Raw genomic sequence first — 26,338 nt, 5'->3', positions numbered from 1 at the left:
GGGGGATAAAATGAAAGAATCTTATGCTGAGAGAATTTTCAAAACATCTGCATATCAATTTTTTGCCTTATCAACGTAACCAAAGTTAACTTACTGCAATTGGCAACACAACCAGTCCACTTCCCAGTGTTGACAAGTCACAACGGACATAACACTCAAGGAAGTTCTTATTACTAAATACAATAATTGAAGAGAAGGGGTGTTGTAGAGGGACAGACGGCCGGACAAAAGAGAGTAAAGGAACTCATAATGCAGAAACCCAATAGTCTTCAATGCAAGTTTTACGATAACCGGCCATATAAGTGATCATAAAGCTCTATCCCAAAAAAAAAAAAAAAAAAAAAAAAGACTACATAGCACACGTTGAGTACATCCACAGGCATAAACCCCATCAAATCATGAGATCTCTCATTCTGCAACAGTAAAATTTAAACACATTAAGCATAAACATGTCAGATGAAATGAGCTTCAATTACAAGCTTAAAATGTATGGAGAAATTAATCACAGCTATACAACAAAATATACCACTGGTTAGCATTTCAAGAAGTTGAGTATCAATGGGTTACGTACTGATGATAAATCAGGTATACAAATACGAGAAAAATGCATATACAAGTTGAGAAGCCTCTTTCTCCACAAAATCATATGAATGGTCTCTTCACTAACGTCAAGAGAAAGCTTTGCCAACAAGATACAATCGGTCAGGAATATGAACCATCTTGGCACCTTTCTCTTCTACAGCTTGACAGGCTCTCAGGATGATGATGCAACTCGTCCAAAACTCATTTTATTTGGAGAGCTGCTTCAATCTTGCAGCGTTTTGCTCATTATCAGTCACAGCCTGTGAGAAAACTAAAAAGGTATGAATGACTCAATAATCCACAATGGTAGGAAATGCTTTCTTATTTTAAGACAATGGTTTTACCAAACTTACCAGTGGAAAACGTTTTCTCAAAGAATTACCTGAATAACTTGAAACATCTAGAAGTGACCATGTTCTCTCAAGGCTTCAAGTATGCTATCTACCCAGCTGCCACCAAAAAATTATAAAACAAGAAATTAAAAAAAAAAAAAAGGGCACCCATCTACCAATTTGACTCTGGTAATTTGGGCTAATTCATCACTCTCCAATAGAATTCAGGTTTTGCCAGCCGTGGGTGATGAAACCTTATGTTCGCAAGAATCATACTTAAATATGTAAATGTATTAGTGCTCCTAGGAGCATCCTTTTGCTTTAAACCAGGATTTACTATATTGAATTTAAGTTGAAATAAGTGCAACTTATAGCTTCCATTCAGCACAGCAAAGCTTATGTCTATGATATTTTGAGTTTTGAAATTAAGTACGTAATCACTTTTTCATTTGAAAAAGAAATATTTCCAATTTATATACTAATATTCGCACAAAATCAAATTTCTTTCTCAGATAGCTTCCATCTCTTATCCCAATTACTAATATTCACACAAAATCAAATTTCTTTCCCAGATAACTTCCATCTCTTATCCTAATCAACCATACGGTATATAAGAGGGCCATCAGCATAAAGCAGAAGCTTCAAAAAATGCTAAATGAGACCGAGGGTTACCCTTCAAGACCAGGGTGAGTTGGGTAGTAAACATTTTTCAGGCCTAATCTTTTTGCTGCCGAAGCAGTAGTCTCACCAATGCAGGCAACAGAATTGCTCCACTGCTCTGTGTCTGAAATAAGATTGACCCAGGAACTGCTGCAGCAGGGAAGTGTAACTAAGTAAAAGAAATAATTACTATTGCAAAGGAAAAGTATTTGGAAGAGAATTATCAAATCATGAAACATCGGTCATTTAAGGATCCCAAATGGGAACAACCAAAAATTTGGAGCGTTCCCACAATTCTTAATTGGGTGCCAGGGAAGTAAGTTCAGTTCATGAGTTTCCTTGTGAATGAATATAAAGCTTTTAATGACTATGGTAGGACCGCTGCTAGCAACTAGCTACTTACCGAACTGCAGATGGTGAAGCAACAGCCACCACAGGGATAGAAAGTGCTTGCTTGAGAACTGTTTGGTCAACATGATGAACGGGTTCCTGAAAGAAATTATGAGAAATCATGGGCTAAATGACGTAAATCATTCAATTAGTGATGTCAAATACCTATTTAAATAGATTTTTAGGTCTTCTGAATTAAGCTACCATAGAACAAACACTTCATAACCAGCCAGGATAGGTAAACATATAATTTTCAAATATGAGAACAGGGCAAGGACTTGAGAAACATAAGGCTGAGATAGCAACTACTGTGAATTTGTGATGGCTTTTGCTGCAGGATTAACTATGGCCAACATACACACAAACCATGACAGGAACGCCATAACCCCAGCACCACATGAACAAGTGAAACCATGAGCTCTTTGGTGTATAAACAAGCTTCTTACAGTCGAATTATCTGTATAGCCGATTCAATAACTGATGGGAGACAAAGCAAGCAGCCAACCTCATGGCCGCATCAAATCAGCCACTGGTAGCTAAGTAGAGTCCTAGGACACACACACACACACACACACATATATTGATCATCAAATATGCAAGAAAATATAGTAAAAGAGTTACTTTTCCTGATTATAGAGCTCTCATGCCAAAGCAGGAGACAATAACCAACAATACATTACAAAGTTACCAAACAACCATTCCAGACAAGACATAATATAACAACAAATAGTGTACCTTGACCGGTGAACCATGATTCCTTGGATTGTATGAAGGAATACAACACAAAAATAAATAGCTGTGTCTCAAACAACCATTCCAAACACAAACAGGAAACAATGCCTGTACAATCAATATTGAAGAACTGCACTCACAGGTCACAATGCCAGCATTGAAACACTTACCGTAGTGTATGTATTCAGCCTCACAACCTCAAATCCACGATTGGACAGACCTTCCTCTGAAACATAAATGACAAATAGGCATTCAATATTACATCTACATTCTTTCACATTGAACCCAATCATGAAATCAACTGCTACCTTACGACATATTCAGGTATTATATTGTACAATTTGGGCCTTAAAAATCTATCAGAACATCAGAAATGAAGAAAGCTCAGTGTTAGAAAGTTACAAAAAATATTATACGGCAAACTTACACATTGGCAAAAATTATCTATACTATAAAGTGGAAACCATTGCATGATGTGGATCACAAACTACTGATGCTCTCAGAGTCAAAAGTTCTAGAAGTTTTAGAGGATCGAAAAACCGTACATCTAAGTTCAAATATAACTAGAAGAAAAAGGATCCAATTATAAATTAAACTCCAGATTCCAGCAGTTCACAAACTGAACAAACTCCAGCTTGTAACCACAGTAATAGGAAAAGATTAAAAGCAATTTGGGCTGCAGAAACCAGTCAGATTAAAGTGGATTGATGAACATTTACTCACAGATATAGCAAACATGAAACAATCGACTGCCAGAAGAGGAAAAAGAAATAGAGAGAGAAAGCAAATCAGAAAAAGGAAAGCATAAAACCAGAAGCTTTTAACATACCAATCTCATTGCTAGCTTTTGCAGAAGCAGGATACAACACAGTGCATTTTTTTTTTCCATTCTTTGGAAGCTCCGAAGCCAAAATTTTCCCTGTTGCTGCAATGCAGAATAAGTTACGAAAAAAATTTGAAATCAGCACAGATGCTTTTAGAAACCAAAAAGTGGCAATCTACAATCATTTACCAAGAAACATCAGAATCTATGACTGTAAAATAACAAATAATACAACCATGTCAGTGATGTTGACCACTCATATGTCATTTACCAAGATACTTTTCAAGGAGAGAATGTTGAAATATTATATTAGCATTGAAGTATGTTTTCCTCAGAGCCAAGCATATCCACAAAAAGACGTGGGAAAACTGGAGAAGTATCGACACAAGGCCCAAATACAATATATCTGCTATCTAGAGTTTAAATCTTCAATTTCATTAATGTAAAACATACACGCAAAGCAACAAGATTTATGCTGGAGAGTTGACCATTTGCTTCATGTAGAATTTCATAATTTTTGTTTTATATTATTGTTAGTACTACAAAACAATGGGAAGAGATTCCTATCTGAAATGAATGCAAGATTCTGACTTTACTTGAGTCTCCTAGAATACAATGATGCATAACAGGCAACAAAGAAGTCCAGATATATAGCATTCTTGCACTTATAAACATGAAAGAATACCTTTTGATGGCGAAAAGGCCACATCCAGTGAACACTTTGAAGATTGAATTACTTCCTCAAAAATGCTTGCTGTGCCAGCGCCCACAACACCAATCCTAACATTCGGGGTTCCAGCTTCCCTAAGGACCAGAATTCAGGGGATAAAAATAATTAATTATGGAAATTAGAAAAAATAGAAAGTGAAAAAAGAACTAAACGTAAAAAACCAAGGTGCCTGCCAATGCACCCCAGTTTATGAAGAAACAAAATACATCAGGATATGAGCATTGCTCTATGAAAGGAATTGTAGGTAGTGCTTGTTCAAGCCTTCCAAAAACTAAGCAGATAACAAACAAATTTAGGATAATAACTAGACAATAATAAAAATAAAACTAATTTTGATAATAAAAGATACTTTGAGAACATAAATCTAAAGGTCCATAAAAATTGGATCAACTCATCCAAAACTACAGCAGAAGCAGTGAAAGGAAGTAGACAAAAATATGAACATCCTAGGATAAACAGTATCCATACAAAATTTTAAGTCACAAAATAGAACTGGTTGAAAAGAAAAAGCCAAAAATAGACTAAATCATCTCTGCAGCAAAGTGCAGAAAAGGAATTAATATATAGAAAGTAGGATAGCGCCTTGCTAGTAGTTTCTAATCCTTACTTCCATGCCTCTAGAAACACAGAACCAGCTTCAGGAGAAGTTATGATAATCCAGTCAAATATAGTATCTGCTGCAAACAGAAATATATAGTAAGAAAAAAAGAAAAGTGAAATAACTCATATGAGTCTTGACTTTGGCATAATGTTAAACAAACAAAGACTTCAGTTGCTTCAGATGGAAAAAGTGGTTTTACCATGCAGAAATACTTTCAAAAAAATAAATAAATAAAATTTACAATGCAGAACATTTGCTTTGCCAGAACCAAGCTCATGAAGAGCATGGGGCATAAAAGAGAGCGAACCTCAAAACATATAGGAATTTTTTCCTGTGTAGGAATCACTGCCACATGTATTGAGATCATTCCATATTCAGGACCAGTGAAAAACTAGATCAGTCATCTCTTTTTTAACAGGGGGGGTGAGGAAAGAACTTACCATTTAATACAGAAGAAAGCCTATCCGTATCAGGCCCCTGTGCATGCTGAATCAGGGGGAGTTCCAAACAGTCAATCCGATGTTTAGCCTGCTCTCAGAAACAGAAAATCAATTTTCTGTTCATCCTAAGTGCAAAACAAGGAAAAAATCTTTGCCCTCGGTTAGTATGATGAATATACCATGCAAGCACCACATGACACAGTTTGGTACCAAGTATTTGCACAAGCAACATTATAGCTAGCGTGGAGCCCAAGACAACAGAAGCTATAAATAGTTAACTGATTAAAGACATCAAGCAACCGTGATGTGAAATTTTAAAGATATGCATTAGAATGGAAGTGACTGAGCTTCTAACAGCTCTCCATTTACTTTGTACTCTTCCAAGCTGCAGAGAAAAATTGATGATGACAACTGGAAAACAAATCTTTTATTTATTTTTTGGTTTTCATTAGAGGCAAAAAGGACTAAGAGCACGTGAAGCTTGTTAATGACACTGGAGAAGTGCAAAAAATAGTTGAAACACGTAATGCTCTATATTAGCAATTGATTTCCTGAGATCTTATAAACAATCACGTTTTCATTTATGTCACTGGTGACTCCAATTTTGTTCAGTGATAGTATTCGACGTAAAAAATGCATGCCATTCAAAGTAGAGCTACTAAGTTCAGTAGCCAATCACACTTACACTCGTTTCTTCTGCAGAAAGAAAAATGTTAACAGACATTAAAATTATCAAAAAAGTCTCAAGATTTATTTACATTTTTATATTTCTCCACATTGACTACAACATATACTTTCTTGAAAGTTTCACCATCTGAAATATATATTCAGTGATTCTTTATTTTCACAGATTTTCCACGTTATATTATTAAACCAAAAAAAAAAAGACAAAAAAAAAAAAGAACAAAAGCAATGATATATGCTACATTCATTTCAGCATTTGATCAAACACCTCATGCTAGAAATGAATCCTCAATTCATATTCGAAAATGCGCACTACAGAAAGGAAAAAAAATCCTGAAAACATCTAAAACTAGAATATTCTTGAGCGCTTAAATCCAAAGCTACGAAAATTGATACCGAAACCTTCTGTGCTCGAACAGTTTCGAGAAATAGAAAATGACGACAATGTATCAAATTATAAAATGAGATAGCTGAAGAAACGACAAAATTGAATGGAGTACGAGAAAATAGAACGCGTACCAGAGCCTTGATGAGCTTGCCGTTTTTGCCGCGTTCTCTGGTGACCACGACCTTCGGATTTGAATTGGAAGCAGAAGCAGATGTTGCATCAGAAGAAGCTTGAATTCTGCTGAACTGAAATGGGAGTGGCCTGTTTAGTCGCAGACGAGAAGAAACAGCGGAAGCTGGAAATGGAGAGGAGAGAGAGAAGAGAGAGAAGAGAGAGACTTGTGCCATTGAAACGTGTTGAGACTTTGGAGGCCGCAGGACCAGCTGTTACCAAATTAAGCACTTCATTCTTTATTTTATTTTCCTTTCGCTAAATATCTGAGGAATATTATTATTAAAATCAAGACTAAACAATATAATAATAATCGCGCTTATAATTCTTGGTTTTAAGAAAAACTAATTAAATAGAGCCGAGCCAGAAGGTAACACTAGGGACACCTGTAGAAGTTACTGGAAGACACGTAGCTCTTAACTGTGGGGCCGCGGCGCTAGCATCTCTCATGTGCATCCACTGCCAACGAAACGACCATTCAATAATCATTATGTGTCTTTTCTTCATTTGGAGTTATAGTCATGTGTTTGAAGAATGACCTTTCTATTATGATCTGGACCGTAGATTTCTCTGCAATGATAAAGGCAATAAATTTGTCAGATAATCTAAGGGTCAAAATTTGATAAAGATTAACTAATCCAACTTGAATATTCTTTGCTTCCCATCCAGGGTACCCAACTGTGGTGTGCTGTGCGCCCGTATGGGCCAACACTGGCCAAATGAGTGGCTGAAAAGTTGTGAGCTTTGATTGTCGAGTACTTGGTGTATCATAACTGCTTAGATATCTTCATCTTCTACCGTTGAGATGATTGCTTATCGTGTGATTCAAAATCAGATGGTAGAGAATGTCAGAGACAATGCCAAATAAGGAAACTGGCAGCATGGGATGGTGCTCCCATGCGCCACTGCGGCTCTGGGAGATTACGTTACAAAATTTTTGGGACAGACGTCTTCGTGTTTTTTTTTTTATTATACCATAGGAAACTGGCACAATTATATGCCAGTTCGATTGTCAGTTTGATCTCAAATCTGGGACAGTAAGATTAGTTTGGCGATGCTGTAGTTTTAAAGATAATTATTGTTAATTGTGTTGTAAAAATAATTTATTAAATATTTAATAAAATATATTTTTAAAAGTGTTATGAGTTTTAAAAACAGTTATATGTATTTATTAAATCTTACTATTAAACTATTGTGATAACCTAAAAAATGAATTAGTGATAATGTTAAATAAAATTTATTTAAAACATATATATAATATTTTTTATCGTGTAAGTATAATAATTGATAACTAAAATAAACATTTTGTATTATTAATTTTATTTTTTATTTTGTTACCTCAATCTAATTAACAATAATAATAATTTTTTTAAAGTTAATAATTTTATTTTCTAATTAATAAGGATAATTTTAAATTTTTATAATATATATGAGGATATTTATAAAATTACATTAAATATAAAAATGATTCTCAAGATAAGATTTTAAAAAGCCACTCTAATTCTGTTTTTTAAAATTTACTGTAAGATAAGGCGATTTTGCTAAAAGTAATTTTTAAAAAATTTTAAAACACCAAAATTAATTTTTACCTTTTCAAAATCAGTTTTGAACTTTCTAAAAACAATTCCAAATGGGCCTGAGATCAATAGAGGTCTTTCATGTTTCCTTATGGTCTCAAAGTACAATATCGTATCATAATCACAGTCCTCATAGACAATGTTGGTAATTTTTTTCAGTCTAGCAAATGATAGAAGGGCTTTATTAAACCAATTAATCACAACATTGCAAATTTATTGAAGTGATTGACTAGCTCTTTACTTTGAACTAAGATTCTCTACTCTTATTAACTTTGCTAAGCTTTTAATAATCTTTGCTCCTATTTATATTATTGGTTATTTGCCTTCCTATGCTTAATGAATGTTAGTTACGTGATTAAATAAATTAAGAAAGAATAATTTGATGAACTCAAAGGCCGGTCGAGGAAAAAAAATGTTTATATGTCAAAGACATAAACTCTATGGAGAAATATTAAAAAGGTTGAGATATATATATACTGTTGAGTTGTGTCCCACATTAATTAATAAAAGAAAAATATTTAGGTTTATAAGGAGGTATATCACTCTACCTAAAAAACTAGTTTTTTGCATTAGATACTTAAAAATATTATGCTAAGTTCCTCCAACAAATGATATAAGAGTTAAACCATATTAGTCGGAATGTGGTGGTGGAACAATTCAGGTGTGTCGGGCGAAAAGACCGGAGTCCAACGGTGGTTTCATCTGGGGGAAATTGTTGAATTACGTCCCACATTGGAAAGTGAAGGAGAGATACTCAAGTTTATAAAGAGGTAAGTCACTCCACCTAAAAAGCTATCATTTTGGGTTGGATACGTATAAATCTTATGCTAAGTCCCCCAACCTATACCAATACACAGCAACCACGTCTCTCAACATTTGATATTGATCTGTATATAATATACAACATTTACATATTTGTGACACACAATTTACATCCAATTGCCGATTGCGTGGTACCCAAGGGTTCATTGAGAATTTTTCATCATCTCTATTGAAGTCATAAGCCTCCTAATATTAGTTATTTCAGGCTTATTACCTCAATAAGCTCATACTATAGATGCTGATTCCATTAATGTGGAATATGTGATAAGATCGTTTATTAACGACAGAACAGTGTATATATAAAGTCAACAATTTTTTGTTGGGAAAAATAGTATGATTTAATTAATGCACAAATTGTTAAATGTTAGAGTAGTCCAAAAAATATTTATTTATTTAGGTAATTATCAACCAACTACTCAATTTATGATGAAATACAATTACTGAAATATTAATTTTTATCACGTAACTATCTAACTCGTAGAACAATGACACAAACTACTTTTCTTTTTCATCCACATCCCGTTAAACTCTTTTAGAAAATCTTGGTATAATTACTGCAATTGCCTTAAAATATATATGATTAAAGTTAAAATATTTTTTATTTTTTATTTTACTAAATAATCACTGTGAATTATTATTGAAATTTATATTTTAAAGAAGTAAAATATTAAAACATACTCACATTGAAAAGCAATTGTGAGCAATAAACCCATGTCGAAATTATTTAGGAATATTCATGTTGTCCTTGAATGCAGTGGCGAGCAATCTGTCGAGTACCTAAGGTTCAGGCTCATATTAGATGATATAATTATTGCAAGAAATTTGGTGTAGCCTTTAAATTTTTTATAAAGTTTGTTGCAGATTTATGAAGGTCCCGTGTGTTATTTTTACAGAAAATTATTGTAATAATGTTATTTTTATTATAGAAGATTATGTTCATAAATTTCATTACAAAAACTATCCATGAATATATTTTTTAAAATAATATTTTTCATACCTCACCCCCAGCCTCCATTATAATCACAAATTAAATAAATTTTTCTTGTAAAATTGGTTTTGCAGAGAATCAAATGGGGATGGCAATGAGGAAGGAAGAGTAATCCTTGTATCAATCCCCCATATTTTAAATACGTCCCCCTCCCCATCATAATTACTTGAGAAGAGGGGGTTGGGGTCCCCGAATAATAACAAGAGATTTGAAGATCCTTGATCCCCGAATGATTTAATAAGTTCTTAATTTTCAAACTTAACTTAATCATATTAACCTAAAACTTTTGCTATATATATTATTCAAATAATGCTTTTCAAAACAAAATTCAAATAATGTGAATTTACACAATATTCACGTGAGTGCTATCCGTGAGTAATGATGCCTCTTGGCCACCGACTTTGGCACAAGGAATGCCATGCGCTAGGGTGCTAGCTGATGACGCGATGAGCTAGATTGTTTTGCCACGGACAACGGGATGTGTTACTAGGCTATGACGAGATGAGGACAATCCGTATCATGGCTATGGCGCATATAATTTGGAAAAAATGAGCGGGATTGTGAGAGAGTGGCTTAGGGTTTGATTTGTGGATTGTACACTTGTAGAATTGCGAGCTTTAGGTTGTGATTAAATATAAATTATATTAAAGTCTATATATTAAATAATATTTATATAATTTGTATAAATATATTGATATTTGTTATTTACGCCAATATTTAATATTTTACAATTTAAGTTTTATTATTTTTCACTAATAATCTCGGTAGGGGTGGCAACTTGGGTTGGGATTTGTTTATTTGATTCGATTTGAAGCAAATTAAATGGGTTTAGATTTGAAAAAATTGATTCGTTTAATAAATGGGTGAATTCGATTTGATTCGTTAATTAAACAAATCGAATCTGGGTTTGAAGACATTGATTCGATAATTAGTTCAGCACTCGTTTAATAAATGGGTTATAACGAACCAAATACAATCTATTCGTTTAATTAAATTACTTATTTATTTTTGAATATTTATGAGAAATTTAAAATATGAAGGTTAATATGGTAATTATAAATAATAAGTAAACATCTAAATGGGATGAAAACTTTGATGGTTTGGATTATTTATTTAATTTTTGTAAATGAATTCATATTCAATTCGATTCGTTTATTAATTCTATTAAATGAATTAAACGAATCAAACCGATTATTCGTTTAATAAACTAATTGAATATGAATCTTGATATTTTAATTTGTTTAATAAACGAATCAAATCTGAATCCACAGAATTTTGACCGAATCTGTTTAGGATTCGATTTGATTATCCGTTTTACCACCCCTACTAATAATTCTAAAAATTAGAATGAAAATGAAAATGAAAATTAAAATGAAGAAATAAAGAGGGGATGGAGATTCCACCTCATCCCATCCTTTCGCCAAATAAAAAATTAGATAAAAAAATATCATTCCCTTCCCTAAATAAAAAAATAAAGTATAAAATAATTTTCATACTCTTTGAAAAAATTCCCCAAGACCTTCATTCGGGTGGAAATTTTTGCCATCTCTATAATCATTCGGTTGACATATGCACGTAATTAACAATATTCCTGTAATGTGCATGACACCTATCAATTTTTCAGGTGACCACTTCGTTTACATTTTAGTGTAGATCAATTGACAAAAATTATAGCAGTTCTTATTTTACTAAAACGACGGCAACAGCCACTTTGCTGGTCAATTTTTTAGATTTTTAATTAATAAATATTAAAATTTTGTTATATGTATCTTCTGGATTTTGATTCGATGGGCGACGTAGTGAGCAATAACCCGCGTGCCGAGCTCCGTAAGTCCCGTTTCACAACTCTCCTAATAAAATTGGACATGTGAGCTATTATGATGAGCAACGGTGGTGACCAAATCATTCTCATATCCTTTTAATCAATTAGCCCCAGCTATTTAACATACTACAGTTACGGCCCAAAGAACATCAGTCCATCATCCAGACTCCAGGTCTAGAGTCTACTTGTCGCATTTTAAAGCCACAATGTATTTTTCTGGGGGATTATGAAACAATTGTAATTACCTCACGTTCTCTCTCACTGTGGAGGTGAAGATCGGTACGAATGTACATTACCTACTTGAGCAAGCAATATTGCCCACCACTCGTCAAATAAAAAATTGAAAACAAAAATGTGAAAAGGATACTCGGTACGAACATAGGAACAGTAGAGGTGCATGATTAGCAGACGGTTTTTGACCAAAACAACATACTCTCGCTAAACCAATGTGCGTAAAGAGTCGTTTGTATCTTCATATCTTGAGAAGATTTACTTGAAAGCCTTTTAATCTAAGTTTTTACGCGGATAGGCACGCAATATTAACGCAAAATCTCCCAACCATTATTAATATGATGAGTGTGTGTGTGAGCGCGCGCGCTGAATGGTCGAAGGACAAAAGCACGCACACTACAACACATGGCAAGATCAATTATTCCAATAAATAAGTTTCCCATCTCATTAACACCCTTAGTTCTAGACAAATAATAAATCCAATCCCTAGAAACTACCTCAGGTCGTCAAAATTCAATTCCGCTCCACAATGGACGGCATTTTATAAGAATTACTACAGAACCAAGAGACTACCGAAGATCAGGCACATTTGCCCTTTCTAGCGTGATAACGTTTAAATTTCTAGAGCTATACGTATTCTCTCCCGTGCAGTTACCTCAGCTTACTTGTTGTTGGTGGCTGCCATACACAGGGTAAGCCCCATAGGCCGCAGCTGCTGCAGCGTACATGCTTGGGTCATTTGGTGGCGGAATAGCATACCCATAACCATCATAAACTTGCCCTCCATAGTATGCCCCACTCCATTGATTGCCATAATCTGCCCTAAACTGCTACACCAAAAACATTATAGTTCATGAGAAATTAACAAATCAACTGTTTTTCAAACCCTTTTTTTTTTTTTTTGGTTGTTTGGGAAGTCAATAAGATAAACAAGTTTTAATAGTTTTTACAAGTTAGTTATTCTACCAGTTCCCTATTTATTAAGCATTATATTCAATTTTCTTAAATTGCGTACTACTAGTAAAAGGGGAGAGAGATGCCTGCTTATTTGCTGGGTTGCGCCCCCAAGAAAGACGCACACTTTGCTTGCCAATTACTGTCCCATTCAACTTATGCAGTGCTTCCTCAGCATTCTCTCTGTTAGGAGAGATCAGATGGAGAATCACAAGTCACTGAGTGAAGCAAGAGCTAGACTAGTATTTCATCCATTGATAAAAATACCTGTTGGCAAATTGTACGAATCCGCATCCTTTCCCGACTGGTATTTTAACCGAGGCTATTTCGCCATACTGAGAGAAAGGTTGTCGTAGATCTTCATCTGTGACATTAGGGTCAAGGCCACCAACAAATATCTACAACAAAAACATGAATTAGTCAGTGCTGCTCCTAATGGCCAGAATCAGATGGAGGAGCTGGAAACTCACTGTTGTGTTTGAAGAGTCTCCTTCAGATTGAGGGCCTTGGCCTGGGGCACCATTTGACGCATACCCTCCTATTAAAACCAAAAGAAAAACGATATCGAATTGCAATATGAAGAATTTCTATGAAAACACAACTTGTATAACAATGTTCTCTCTTCTCTCTCTCCTTTCCTCTCACAACAATGTCTTCTCTTCTCCATCTCTTTCACTTTCTTTCCCCTTTTTTACTCTTTGTGGTCCTGCATCACCTCAGAAACAAAATCTGATCGCAGAAACAAAAATAAAGCAGATTGAACCTAAGTGGCCTAACAAAGAAGCAAAAGTGGTTTCATAAAACTGAAAATAGATAGATAAAGGATGAGGCAGGAAGAGATGTAGTTCTCAAACTAACTGAACCATCGTTACTAGAGAAAAACTGGATTCTACTCATTGGTGGAACCAAACACTTTAGTTATTACACAAAAGCAGAGGAAGCATTTACAACACTTGGTCATCCATGAGGTGCTCCAAATAAACTTTGGGTGCAAATGTTGTAGATAGGAAAACAAAAATTGGCTGATTATAGTCATAGGAGCAACTACGCCATAGCTATTGGAGCATAAACTATTCCCACTAGGCAGTAGCTATAGGAAGGGAAGGGTCGGACCATGCCTCAAAGCATGTATAATAAGTTAGTAACAGGACATATGAAACAAAGCAGTGTCAAGAAACCTCGCGAACCTGTTCAGCATGCAGAAAATTGCAAAAAGAAAAACCAATTACCTTGAGAAGAGTATTGCTGTTGATAACCAGAGGACTTCCTTGGAGTTGCAGCACCAATACGCATAGGCCTGCTTGAACAATAGACACCATTCATTTCAGTCATGGCCTGGGACCTCTCATTATCATCTCCAAACCTTACAAAACCATAACCTTTTGATCGACCAGTATTGGCATCAAAGACAACTTTTGCTGCTTTAACAGAAGGATATCTACTAGCAAAAGTTTCATGCAATAAGCTATCAGTAACATCGGCAGCTAAATCTCCTACAAAAATAGAAAGATCAGGACCATTATCTGAGCGCTTGTCACCCGTACTAAATGTTGCCCAGTTCAGGCGGAAAGGCTGATCTGTGTTGGGCATCAGAATGCTAGTATAGCTCTGCAGAACTTTCTCAGCTGTTGCATGGGTAAAAAATTCCACAAATCCATAACCTTCTGACAATCCTGTCTGCTTATTGCGAATAACCTTAATGGAGGCAATCTAAATGATATATAGCATTTTTTTGTCAGAGCAAGAAAAATAAGTAATCTAAATGATATATAGCATTTTTTTGTCAGAGCAAGAAAAATAAGTAATCTAAATGATATATAGCATTTTTTTTGTCAGAGCAAGAAAAATAAGTAACAAGAGAAGAACAATATGAGTGGAACTCATCCATATGGATGAATACCAGGTTAAAGAGTTCTCTTAGCTGAATGATTTAAGAAAATAGTCAATAATCTTTCGACAGTCCCAAACAAAACAAAGTTTCCACAAGCTTTTAGTACATAAAATATGTAGTAAGGAGTGGTACACAAATAAAAGCTTCTTTTTCCAGAAAAAACTTCCATAACCTTATTTCCTTCGGACCATTTTATTCTTCTTGCAAAGGAGAAAAATATCTAGAGAAACGAATATCAGTATTAACATAAGCACTATGAATTTCATTTACCTCTTCTACATTAATATATTATTTAGTTTAAAAAAAAAAAAACCACGTCCACCCTACTAATAACAAGCTTAAATTATACTCTACTTTTTCTCTAAGACACTAACTCTACTCTTGGCCAAAAATCCTTTGTATTTTCAGTATACTCCAACCATGATATCAAGCACAAATATGAAACCAAAAAAAAAAAAAAAAAATTCAAGAACATTATACCTTTTCTTTTATGAGTCAAACTGAAATGTAGTAGTAGTAATCTACAGATAAAGGTTAGGCCAAAAAGTGGAGAAGTAATTAGGCCAATGCCAATTGAAAGCAAGTGACAAACTTGTCAGCAAATCAAAGTAAACAATATGCAAGGACACTTTGTGTCTAGTTATAAAAAACAATAGCCATCTGGTAAATATTACTATTTGAAAAACTGCAGAAAACTAACATTGCACATTCCCAAGAATCAAGCACTAAAGAGCACGCAGGAATATCATTCACCTGCAAAATTTGATCTCAATGTTTATTTTTATAATTGTGGTATTAATTTATTTTGACCAAAAAGTCACCCTATGCCCATGGTGAAGAAAACAACTACTACAGAATCTCAAAGTCCTCTCGCACAACACATGCAAAAAGTGCACAAGCATGTACCCATGAGTCTATTTTTCATTTATTATCATTCAGACTATCTAACATGGAAGCAAAAAGCCATATTATCAAGAAAAAGTCACGTACATATAACTCCTAAAACAATTTAACACTTAATTCTGAACGTTTCCTCCACACTCTCAAAAAATGGTTTCTTTTTATATCCGGATTAATATTCTCCACTGAAACTCACCATTTGCTTCACCCTATCATCGCATATTACAAACTAATCATCACCATAAAACTTTCCAAAAATAGCAACGTTCAAATTTGCCAAAATAGTTAAAATAATTATCCAACAAGAAAACAAAATATCACAACAGCTAGTTCAAAATTTGGCCACAAACTTTAGTATTCATTAATACAAGCACACTACATATCCCCGTGAAGTAGTCTGTTTACCCAAAAAAAGGAAAAAAAAAAAAGAAAAGTTCATAGAGATTTAGTACCTCTCCAGTGGAAGCAAAACAGCTATGAAGGTAGTTCTCGTCCATCCAATGATGCAAATCACCGACCCAGATAGTCTTATTCTCACCACCGCCAGATCCTTGATGCTGCTGCTGCTGTTGGTGCTGTAGATGCGGCTGGTGGTGATGCTGGTATTGGTGATACGGCATATAGGGAGGTGGTGGTATCGGGTAATGTTGAGGTGGCATCATTTGGTGAGGCATTACCATCGCCGCCGCTGGATACTGCATCGCCATCCAAGGTTGCTGCTGAGGAGGCGGCGGCTGTTGTTGTTGCCGTTGATTCTGCTGGTCCTGCGATGAATCAGAGCCGCTTGATTGCATCTTATTCATTTATCTTCCTCTTCTTTATTAAAAATAAAATGAAAATGGAAAGATTCAAGGATAGGGTTACAAACAAATGTAACAAAATATAATTAATGAATCTGCGTTGTTGTTAAGAGAGAGAAAACGATGAATCTGAGAGATTTCAACAAAGAGGGAGAGAGAGAGAGAGAGATTAGGGTATAAGGGAGAGGATTTATGTTGAGCTGAGGATCAAGGATGCGTGTGCTGGCTTTGTAAACGCGGTTCGAGTATAGACCAATGGATGAGGAGGTGGGTTCTCATCTTAGCCGTTCATTTGTTGTCAAAACTAAGGATATGCATGTGGTACTGTTTTGAGTGTTAAAGTGTCTCACTTCCTGGATCCGCCGCCAGGCCAGCTGCCTTGAGTCCTTAACCTCGCCTCACCTCATCTCTCCTCCCCAACTTTATCAAATTAAAATATAAAAACAATTTTTTTTTCCTTTTACTAGGAATGGCAAACTGTGCTTGCCATGGTATCTTTATCACTTTCAGTGTCACGCTTGCTTATGGTAAGTCCTTTCTTACTGCTCAGAGCTTTGTTAACGGCCACTCAAGATTCACTGCGCCTGCATTAAAAAGTTATAGCATCACTCAAGTACATGTCATCTGATGTGATGTGCTTCCTTTTTGTTTTACCGGCATGTAACTTGAAAATTTCTGAAGCGAAATTACTGGCGAATAATTAATAATTAGTCACGACTAAATTATTATTATTATTATTATTATTTTTAGTAAAATTATTTCATGTGCTTTCATGTACAGTTTTGAGCTTGTTGCATTGTTGCCCATTTGAGCAAGTTGTTGTGTTGCCAGATACGGCCCATTTTGCTTGAGGTGACTCGAAAGTGTGCGGCCCAAAACCTTCTTTGTTCAGGGAGCTGGGAATATTTACCACAAAAGGCAGATACAATGAGATATTAAATGTGCCCCTGTCAAACCAATCTACAACGTGTCATTTATATTCTCAGCTTAAACCCGACATGTAGTTTATACCATAACTAGCAAGGAAATGTCATCGTCGCAGGGCATAGCAAGAAATGGTATGCCGTTGGCATTTTATGCTTCGTGTGGATATTCACATTTTCTTTCCATATTGAAATTGATAATAATTCACCTAAAAAAAAAAAGCTAATATTTCCTAATATGATATAGGGCAAGTTTGGGATTACGGTTACTGATTAAATAAGCTGCTTCGGCTGTACAGATGTAATAAGCAATTGATTAAAAAAGTAACTTGGTGTTTGGTAAACTATGTTGTTACAATTGTTGTGAGTTTAAAAAATAATGTACATGCGTTTGATTAATTTTATTACAAATATGTTATTTTATCATATAATAACCAAAATAGACATAAGTTTAAATTATCTTTTATTTTTTTTGAAGTAAATTTGATAATGTTTAGACATACCCTTTTCTCTTTAACACACGTAAAGTTATATTAAGAGAAAAAAATTTAATAATTTATTATATAAAATATGATAAAAATGCATACTAACATATAATTTAGATACAATAAAAATGTAATATGTATTACTTTCACATTAAACTTGTTGCAATAAATACCATGACTATAAAAAAATATAAATAGATTGAATGTTAAAAGCCATGGTTATGAAATTGATTTTAAAAGTTATGATTAATTTTCATATGAAATTGTTCGTAATTCAAAAAAATTTAAATAATTATATGCAAGTCTTTTTTAATCTTATAATAGAAAATACAAGTATAATATAAAAAAATATGAACTTCCTGGATCAAAACTTTGATATTAGAGACAATATGTAGTAGTTGTGATGGTAATTTGATTGTGTTGTAATATGATATCTTATGGCTTATATATTAGAGTGTATGGAAAAATATAATATAGTTGTTTTTGTTAAAATATTAATTAAGGTTGTAATAAGAACTTTAAAAAGATGTGGTATCTTATTTAATAAGCTGCTTATAAAAAGCAATCATCTATCTGCATTTAAAAGCTACTGTCGAAAAAAATAAAATTATAAAATAAACAGTTTTTATAAAATTTATCAAACACTATTTTTGTCATAAATTATTAAATAAATAACTTATTGAGTCTTAACCTCAATCCCAAACGGGGCAATAGTGGAGGCAAGTGCAACTTCAAGTAAGTCTGATGAAAATAGCTCATCTACAAATATTGCACGTGTGATTATCTCGCAAAAGGTTTCTTCCACTTGGACCATTTCTATGAAAGGAAATAATCACTTCAACTGCTGAGTTTTTGGTCATAAACATCTGCTTGTACTCCCATAAAGAAAGTGGTCTATACGCTAAATTATAAGCTTACAATAACTATAAAAAAAAAAAATGCATTAAGTGGTCGACAGTTTCAATGTTTATATCCCTATCCACATTTTAAATATCCGAATTAATTAAAGTTAGAAAGGATATGGAATCGGCACATATATTTTGTAATAAATTCCACATGTCCTTAAGCAATTGAAAGCGTCATGTACTAGAGCCCCAGAACGATATGATCATGAAAGTTTCGGACACACACACACACACACACACACACACACACACACACATATATATATATATATATATATATATATATTCTCCATGAATAATTCCCTCCGCTTTGTTATTTAATTAATTAGAAGATTTTTTTTTTTCAATTCTGATGCTTTTTTTTTTCTTTGGAAGGAGCACTTTGGATGATATTGGGCTTAGCCTCAACAACTCTATTATGTCCTTTTTTATTCTAAATGTTGGAAATTGCGGCTATATAACTTTCTACAGAAACTTTTCATTTGTTTATACATATGTTATTGGTTTTGATTACTTTTTTAAATTGATGCTACGGCAACAAAATAATTAGCTTAATTAGCCTTTTTTTTTTTAAATACCATTGGAATCCATTTTTTCACAAATCATTCGGAGTGAATTATAAGAGGATTTTTTTTCTCTGATTCTCTCTGGTTCAATCACGGATCGAATTTAATAATATAATTAACATTTCGCTGAAATTTTCAAATGGTTATCAAGATCGAATCATTTTTTGTATTTGTACAAATTGATTCAAGGACTGAAATCGTTGAAACTTAATATGGAAGTGAAAAATCCTGAAGATCTCTATTTTTTTGGCAGCTACTAAGTTACATTAACAGTAACTTACAATTGATCTAAAATTAGTTTTACGCTATCTCTAAATTATTTGAGTGGAAACCCATTAGAGGTACAAAGAAATTATTTTTAAGTTGTGGTACATTACAACTAATGTAACGTTGCCAGAGTCCTGTTTTTATTTGGAAATTATAGGAATCACAGGAAAATTGGAACCAAAATCAAAAGGCCATGGTCCTTTTCTTGGCACAAGGTGTAAACTTATGTATATAACATTTTATACACACACACACGCACGCATATATATATATATATATATATATATATATATATAAACACACAAACACACTAAGATCACTTTCCTTGAGGTATGTATCAAGTTATTAAAACTACACTACAAAATTACTAGATAAAATAAAATCGAAGGTATGTATAACACGTGATATATACATATAAACTTATCGTGTATTTTTAGAAATACACGATATGGAATAATTTATTCATGATATGAAATGATTTAAAAATACACAATACATGGAAGATAAAAGAAACCCTACAATAGAGGGCTGTCGGCCGGATAGAACCCTTACATTACAATTATTACATACGGCGAATTACCAAATGCTTACTAATATTAGTTATTTCACAATACATCCATGCATAATAATTAAGAATATATATATATTAATTAGGAAGACCAACGCTGGCGGGTCCACTAGAGTGGCCGGCACCGGGACTGTGGCCTGGAGTGGTGGGACGGAAGTCGTCACTATCCCCTGAAAGTCTGGGAATACCGGGGCTGTGACTGTGACCTGGTGTCAACGGACGGAAATCATCCTGTGCTGAAACGTTGCCAACACCAGGGCTTTTACCAGCACCCGATACAGCATTTCCCAAAAGGTTGCGGCGCACATCACCATCATCTCCACAATCTTTTAGCAGCCTTTGCTCGGTGGAGATGATTCCATGTGAAAAAATCAATGCAAAAAGAAAGGCAGCACTGAAAGTGAGCTTAAAATAATTATCATTGGCCATAGTGAGAGATTATGGGCAATAAATGCTAGCTAGATAGCTCTTTCTTAGCTGAAGAAAAGAAGATTCAATTATTTAGCTAATTAATGAGGGAGAGCCAGGTATGCTTTAACTCAGTTGACACCTTGGGTATTTATAGAGTTTAATAGCCAGTGATGGAGTTGTGGAGCTAAGAAATTTTCAAGCAGGTGACATGATTATGTTCCCTTAGATTCTTTTTCTGTCTGAAGAGTGTGTGATCGGTATATTCTTTTATTGGTTGAGGGTATACAATTTTCTATTTTTGCATGTCCCATGCAACTATCCTCGGTAAAATTTAGACACGCAAGTGGCGAAAAGGACTTTTCCGGTAGAATTTCAATATTTGACTTAATGTTTGGTTCTTAAATTTGCACTCAAGAGTTTAAATGGAGGTTGGAGACTGGAGAAGACTGTTTTGCATTATCTTTTTAGTGCTAACGTGGTGAAAGTACATGCATCTGCGCTTACTTTATACATCTATATGGAAGTTATTCCCAGTTAAACAGCTATCTAACATTTATCATTTCACTGATCGCTGGATTCCACAATTTAAGTCGGCCAGTTTAATTGTGTGGGAGCAAATTGGCTCGTCTGATAAAACTCTTGGACGATACGACATGATGGGCTTGTTCTTCAAATGGATTGGAAAAAAATATTTACTAATTTTCACTTATGTTAATTTTTTTTTTAAAAAAAAAGGAAAGAAAATGCGCCGTCTCAGAAATTACAAATGAAAAACCCTAATAATTGCAAAAATAGCCAAAAAAGCACACAAGAGTTGGCATATATATCCCTAACGCCAAAGAATGAACCGATAACAAAGCATGGGAAGAAGATGATGAAAAATTTTAACAGCAATCCGTAAAAGTTGTTGGAATTAAAATGTCATTTTTCTTGGAAATCATGGATCTAATCTCCTTCAAGCTTTTAAGCTTGCTCTTAAGTCATAATTTGTTTCCCCTGAAACATGTTGGTATTTTTCAAATGAATCGTGCATACTGTCTTTGAATTCTTAGCTAACATTAGGTGGTTGGAAACTTGGAATATTCCAGTTCCAAATCTTCAAGTCATATTTTTTACCTTTTACTTTTTATTTTGAGATCAATGTCAATGTTGATGTGGTTGCCAGCTGCTAGAGATAACTTAACCATATATATAGTTGCTTGTCTAGTGACTGCATTTTTTCCCGAGAAAAATCTGTTGGTTATCATGATCAGAATCCTGTGAGGATTTTGTGGGGCTGCGATCGTGCCTGGAAAATCTTCTTCCATGTGAAATAAAATTCAGATTGTAATACACTAATACTTATACCAGGAACTTTAGTTGAGCACTTAAGTTGGCCAGAATCAAAAGTTCCAACTCATCACCAAATCCCAACAGATGAGAATATAGAGGAGCTACCTTCCTGTTGGCTCCATCTCATTTGGGTGACCCAAGTCCAAAATTTTATTAATTTAGGTGTTTAAGCAATTAAAAAAATATTGTGGGACTAAGTCAAATTAGCAAATAGAAAATATAATATATAGGGCAAATAAGTGGAAGCAGCAGCAATATGAGAAAAACGCAATGAGACAAGAAAAAAAATACAATGGCTAATTATTATGATTTGGGGGAAAGGATTTCAATTTTTGATTGGACAATTGAAAAGTGTTTTTTAACTCTATTTTCTTCTAAATTTGGAGGGTAAATTCCTAGCACGCCTTCTGCATTTTTACTAGTCTTGATTTTTGTTTTATTCTCTTGTTGGCTGTTATTTGAGATATTTGTGTGTTAGAGAAACATATATTAGGTTGTTACTGTAAGTTATGATTGTCGGGATTTTTAATGTTGTTAACCTCTAGTGTTATTTATAGAAGAATTTGTATTATAATCTCATTATTATATAGTGGAAGATCATTGGACTACAATCCCTCTAATTTGAGTTTTTTACGTAAAAAATATGTATATCTTGTGGTTAGTTTTATTACTTTGGATTATGTGAATTTGTTTTAAACTTATTAATTTGTAGACACATCCCATTTCAATCACACAAAAAGGAAAAATAGTTTGTTTCCACTTAATTTGGAACTGCTTGTATGGTTTCTTTCCCAACACTTCCAAATAGAGGGACACTCATTATTCTTTACCTACTTTCTTTGTGATTAATTGAATTTGGAAAAAAAAAATACATAAAGAAATCCCAATTGATCTTCAACTTCAAACTCTTGATTTTTGATAAAGCATGAATATGCACTAAAAGTATCCAAGATTCTCTGGTCGATCACACATGAATAATATTCATTAATTTTTTTAACACATGTTAGCGGTCTAACCATACCAAAAACTTACAAGGACCATCAAGAAAATTCCCCAAATAGAGCAAGCATCATTCTAAAACCATGATCAAATCAACTTTAGTAAATAAAAAAAGAAATTAAGGAAGAGATTACATGTCGAACAAATTAAATGGTGATGGGAGATATTGATGTATTATTAGTAGAAGTACTAGCGATCTTGACCAAGTGCGGCACTATGTTTTCAGAACTTTTACCACTAAAAGAAAGGACCACAAACTTTCGAACCCCACGGAAGTCCGCGAAGGTCCCACTATTTTGTATAAATCTAGACAAGGAAATTATAAGTCAAATTAAAATAAATTTAATTATGTCCTCGTTAGAACTTAAGCGTCAAACTTCCACTACCATCAGATCTTGAAAATGAAGAAGTTATAATGGTGCCCCGTTGGCTCCTCAAGTTGCGGAAGCTACCTTCTTCTCACCACTAGAATAAATTACACATACATATGGTGAACGGCGCCATCAAATTGAAAGGAATCCACTTGCAGAATTATTGAACCCAAGTGAAAGAGCCCACTTAAATATCTAATAGTTGAAGCCACAACAGAGAAAGTTGATAATTAGTGCAGAGTATCTAGCTAGGTCTGGAATCTTTGTGAAGTAGGGGCTGGAGGTTTGCCACTTTGAGCACGTTTCTTTACCTTCCTTAGTGGGTAGATCATCATTGCCGGAGAGACTTTTTTATTTTATTTTTTAATACTATTATACAGAACTGTTACTGATATTACATCAGATACAATTAATATTTAGGACTGTTACTGACATTATATCAAATATAATTAATATTTACAAATAGATTATACAACTGAGACCTTCGTATGTCCACTTCACTCACATTTCGTGAGAAATAGACGGGCTCCACTCAATTATTTGATAATTGAAGGAAGACTGAAACTAACCCTTATAATACTTTTATAAAAGATCGAACTCTTACTCTTAACATTGTAAGTGTAAAGATTCTTCCACTGTACTAAATGCCTATTGGTCATTGCGAGAGACTTGGTTGGAAAATTGAAAACTGAAAATATTATTTTAGCAGGCTGAAGGATGCACATGGGACATGGACAAGGGCACCAGGGTGCTTCAAAGTTCAGTTAAAGGTTGGATGGGCTAAGCCCAACAACCCCTCATACTAGGTCTCCAAGGAGGCCTTTTGAATTCCCCCAAAATTCCTCATAAATCTTCTTTTTAATTAAAGTTATTTAAACAATCAAATTTAATTTAATTCATTTCTTTTATTAAAAAAATAAATCATTTCTTATTTTTTAAAATGAAAATTCAATTAAACACTTAAATAAATTATTCTTTGAACAAATATTTTACACTCAATCTATTTCAATTTTTTTATTTAAACTCATGTTTTAATAAATATAATTTTTGAGAAAATTATAGGAATTTAAAATTATGAAAATAGAAATGATATAATAAACAAATAATTTTTTATTTTAAGCTCTGTATGTGCTTTATAGATAAATTTTTTTTAAATATACATTTTTTAGGATAACAAATTTTATAGAAAGATGGTTAATTTTTATATATGGATTTATATTTTATAAATTAAACTATATGTATTTTAGGAATTAAATTTTAAAAGGAGTGTTATAAGAACTTTATTGGTTTTTTATTTTTTATTTTTAGTTTTCTTTCTCCTAACACAAAATGAAGTCTTACTTTTTTTAGTTTTATTTTACAGTCTTATTTATCAACCCTCCACATAAACAAATTTCCAAGGTGATAAAATCTTATAATGCTAATTGTTGATTTAAAGTAAATGTATTTATATTTTAATTTAAAATAATTGATTTTTTTCAAAAAAAAGAGAGAGAATAACGAATCTCTAAAGATGGGGGGTCAAATATTATTTCAACAGAATAATTGATAAATGACGATTGAAGAAGAATCACAAATAGATTACAAATAAATCAATGACTTGTTGAAATGTTCAAAGAGTTTGCGGAGAAAACAAACAATACAATGAGTGGGTGTGTTAAGGAGTTTGAAGTAAGAGAAACGGTGCAGATGATCAAATTCAGAACAGTGCGATAATAATATATGTGAGCTTTTACCCTAATATAAGCTAGACAAGTGATTTCATACTCTAAGGCCATCTAATCATGTGGCTATTAGAGTCTAGTCTACATTACAAATCCTAAAGTATGTAGATTAAAAATTAAAAAAAAATGTGATTGGATGAAAATATCATTGTTCTTTTAATAATAAGTTATAATGTAAAATAATTAAATTAAAGAATTGTGCCTTCAATTATAGTTATTGTTCAAGCTTGAAGTATTCGCTACATGTTTTAAGTGACATAAGATGTCCACTAACTTATTCTACTTTATAACCTTTCTCTTGTGATGAAAAATAAATAATTAGATTAAAGAATTATGCCTTCAATTATAGTTATTGTTCAAGCTTCAAGTATTCACTATGTCTACTAAATTATTCTATTTTATAACCTTTGTCTTGTGATGAAAAATAAATCGTTATTACAAGTATAGATTTAACTAGGCTAGGGACTTTTTTTTTCTTAATAGTAATTTTTCATAACTCAAGAGATTTTATACTTTCTTTCATCAAATAAGTGAAATTAAGAAATTTGATCACTTCCATTATGAAAGTGGTAAAAAAAAGCTAAGTAATCAATAGGAGTTAGTCTATTTATTTATCTAAGCAAGCCACGTGATAAAAATCTTAAAAATAACTCACAATTAATTTGAGGGGGCGAAAGAGATATTATAGGCAAACAAATTTTCTGCCTGTCATATGCTCAAACCCTCGTGGGATCAAACTGTAAATAAGCCTAAAAAGCATGACCATGTTTTTATGTAAGAGGGAAAAAAATCTAAAAATTTCCTCTCTTTTGTAAATAAATATAGAAATGACCACTTTATTTATTTAAACGACGATTTGTTTAATAAAACATAAATATTTTATTTCATTAGCTCTGATGAAACTTGTGTTTGGTAAATTTTACAAAACAATATTATTTCATAAGTTTCTCCATTTTAATAGTTGCTTTAAAAATAAAGTATAAAGCCAATTTGAAATTGCGATGACTAGTAAAAGAAGCTACTTCCACTATGCAAATGAAATAAAATTTATCTGCTGATTGAAAAAATAACTTGGTATTTGATAAATTATATTGTTCTAATTGTTGTGAGTTTGAAAAGTAAAATACAATATATGTCTGGTTAATTTTATTACGAAAGTATTATTTTACTATAGAATAACTAAAATAAATATAAGTTTTAATTGTATTTTATTTGTATATTATGATTTATCAAAAAGTAAGACATCATTATCTTTTTATTAAAATATTA

The 26,338-nt window shown here is 33.1% G+C and overlaps 3 protein-coding genes across 19 annotated transcripts; all 3 read right to left on the bottom strand.

The window, feature by feature from the left end:
• Window positions 1-27: 27 nt before the first annotated feature.
• Window positions 28-6,789, bottom strand: LOC102622450 (uroporphyrinogen-III synthase, chloroplastic). Of its 17 annotated transcripts, XR_003064467.2 has the most exons (11): window positions 6,494-6,786; window positions 5,291-5,378; window positions 4,857-4,926; window positions 4,205-4,323; window positions 3,526-3,621; window positions 2,867-2,922; window positions 1,978-2,063; window positions 1,587-1,724; window positions 965-1,031; window positions 572-842; window positions 28-413 (listed from the first exon to the last, which is right to left on the bottom strand). XR_003064467.2 is itself a non-coding variant. In XM_025096325.2 (10 exons), exons 1-9 carry the CDS (start codon window positions 6,707-6,709, stop codon window positions 983-985), a joined length of 918 nt encoding a protein of 305 aa, XP_024952093.2. In that variant the 5' UTR covers window positions 6,710-6,789; the 3' UTR covers window positions 423-853; window positions 936-982. The 17 variants fall into 17 exon arrangements, 10 of the variants coding, with proteins under 10 accessions (XP_024952093.2, XP_024952092.2, XP_006473365.2 ...); XR_008054878.1 differs by lacking the exon at window positions 28-413 and having other exon boundaries at window positions 423-853; window positions 936-1,031; window positions 1,663-1,724; window positions 6,494-6,789; XR_003064469.2 differs by lacking the exon at window positions 28-413 and having other exon boundaries at window positions 423-842; window positions 936-1,031; window positions 1,663-1,724; window positions 6,494-6,789.
• A 5,602-nt stretch (window positions 6,790-12,391) lies between these two features.
• On the bottom strand, window positions 12,392-16,892 carry LOC102622145 (polyadenylate-binding protein RBP47-like). Its single transcript, XM_052441563.1, has 6 exons — window positions 16,171-16,892; window positions 14,157-14,637; window positions 13,398-13,465; window positions 13,195-13,325; window positions 13,014-13,110; window positions 12,392-12,800 (listed from the first exon to the last, which is right to left on the bottom strand). The coding sequence occupies exons 1-6, from the start codon at window positions 16,519-16,521 to the stop codon at window positions 12,630-12,632; spliced, it is 1,299 nt and encodes a 432-aa protein (XP_052297523.1). The 5' UTR covers window positions 16,522-16,892; the 3' UTR covers window positions 12,392-12,629.
• Window positions 16,893-20,310: 3,418 nt separating this feature from the next.
• On the bottom strand, window positions 20,311-20,661 carry LOC107176374 (precursor of CEP9-like). The gene has a single exon (XM_015528789.2). The coding sequence runs from the start codon at window positions 20,659-20,661 to the stop codon at window positions 20,311-20,313; it is 351 nt and encodes a 116-aa protein (XP_015384275.2).
• Window positions 20,662-26,338: the final 5,677 nt, after the last annotated feature.

The sequence above is a fragment of the Citrus sinensis genome, chromosome 5 (genome assembly GCF_022201045.2).
Source record: "Citrus sinensis cultivar Valencia sweet orange chromosome 5, DVS_A1.0, whole genome shotgun sequence".
Taxonomy (NCBI): Eukaryota; Viridiplantae; Streptophyta; class Magnoliopsida; order Sapindales; family Rutaceae; genus Citrus; species Citrus sinensis.
Note: the sequence above shows the minus strand (reverse complement) of the source record. Positions and strands in the feature narration are given on the sequence as shown.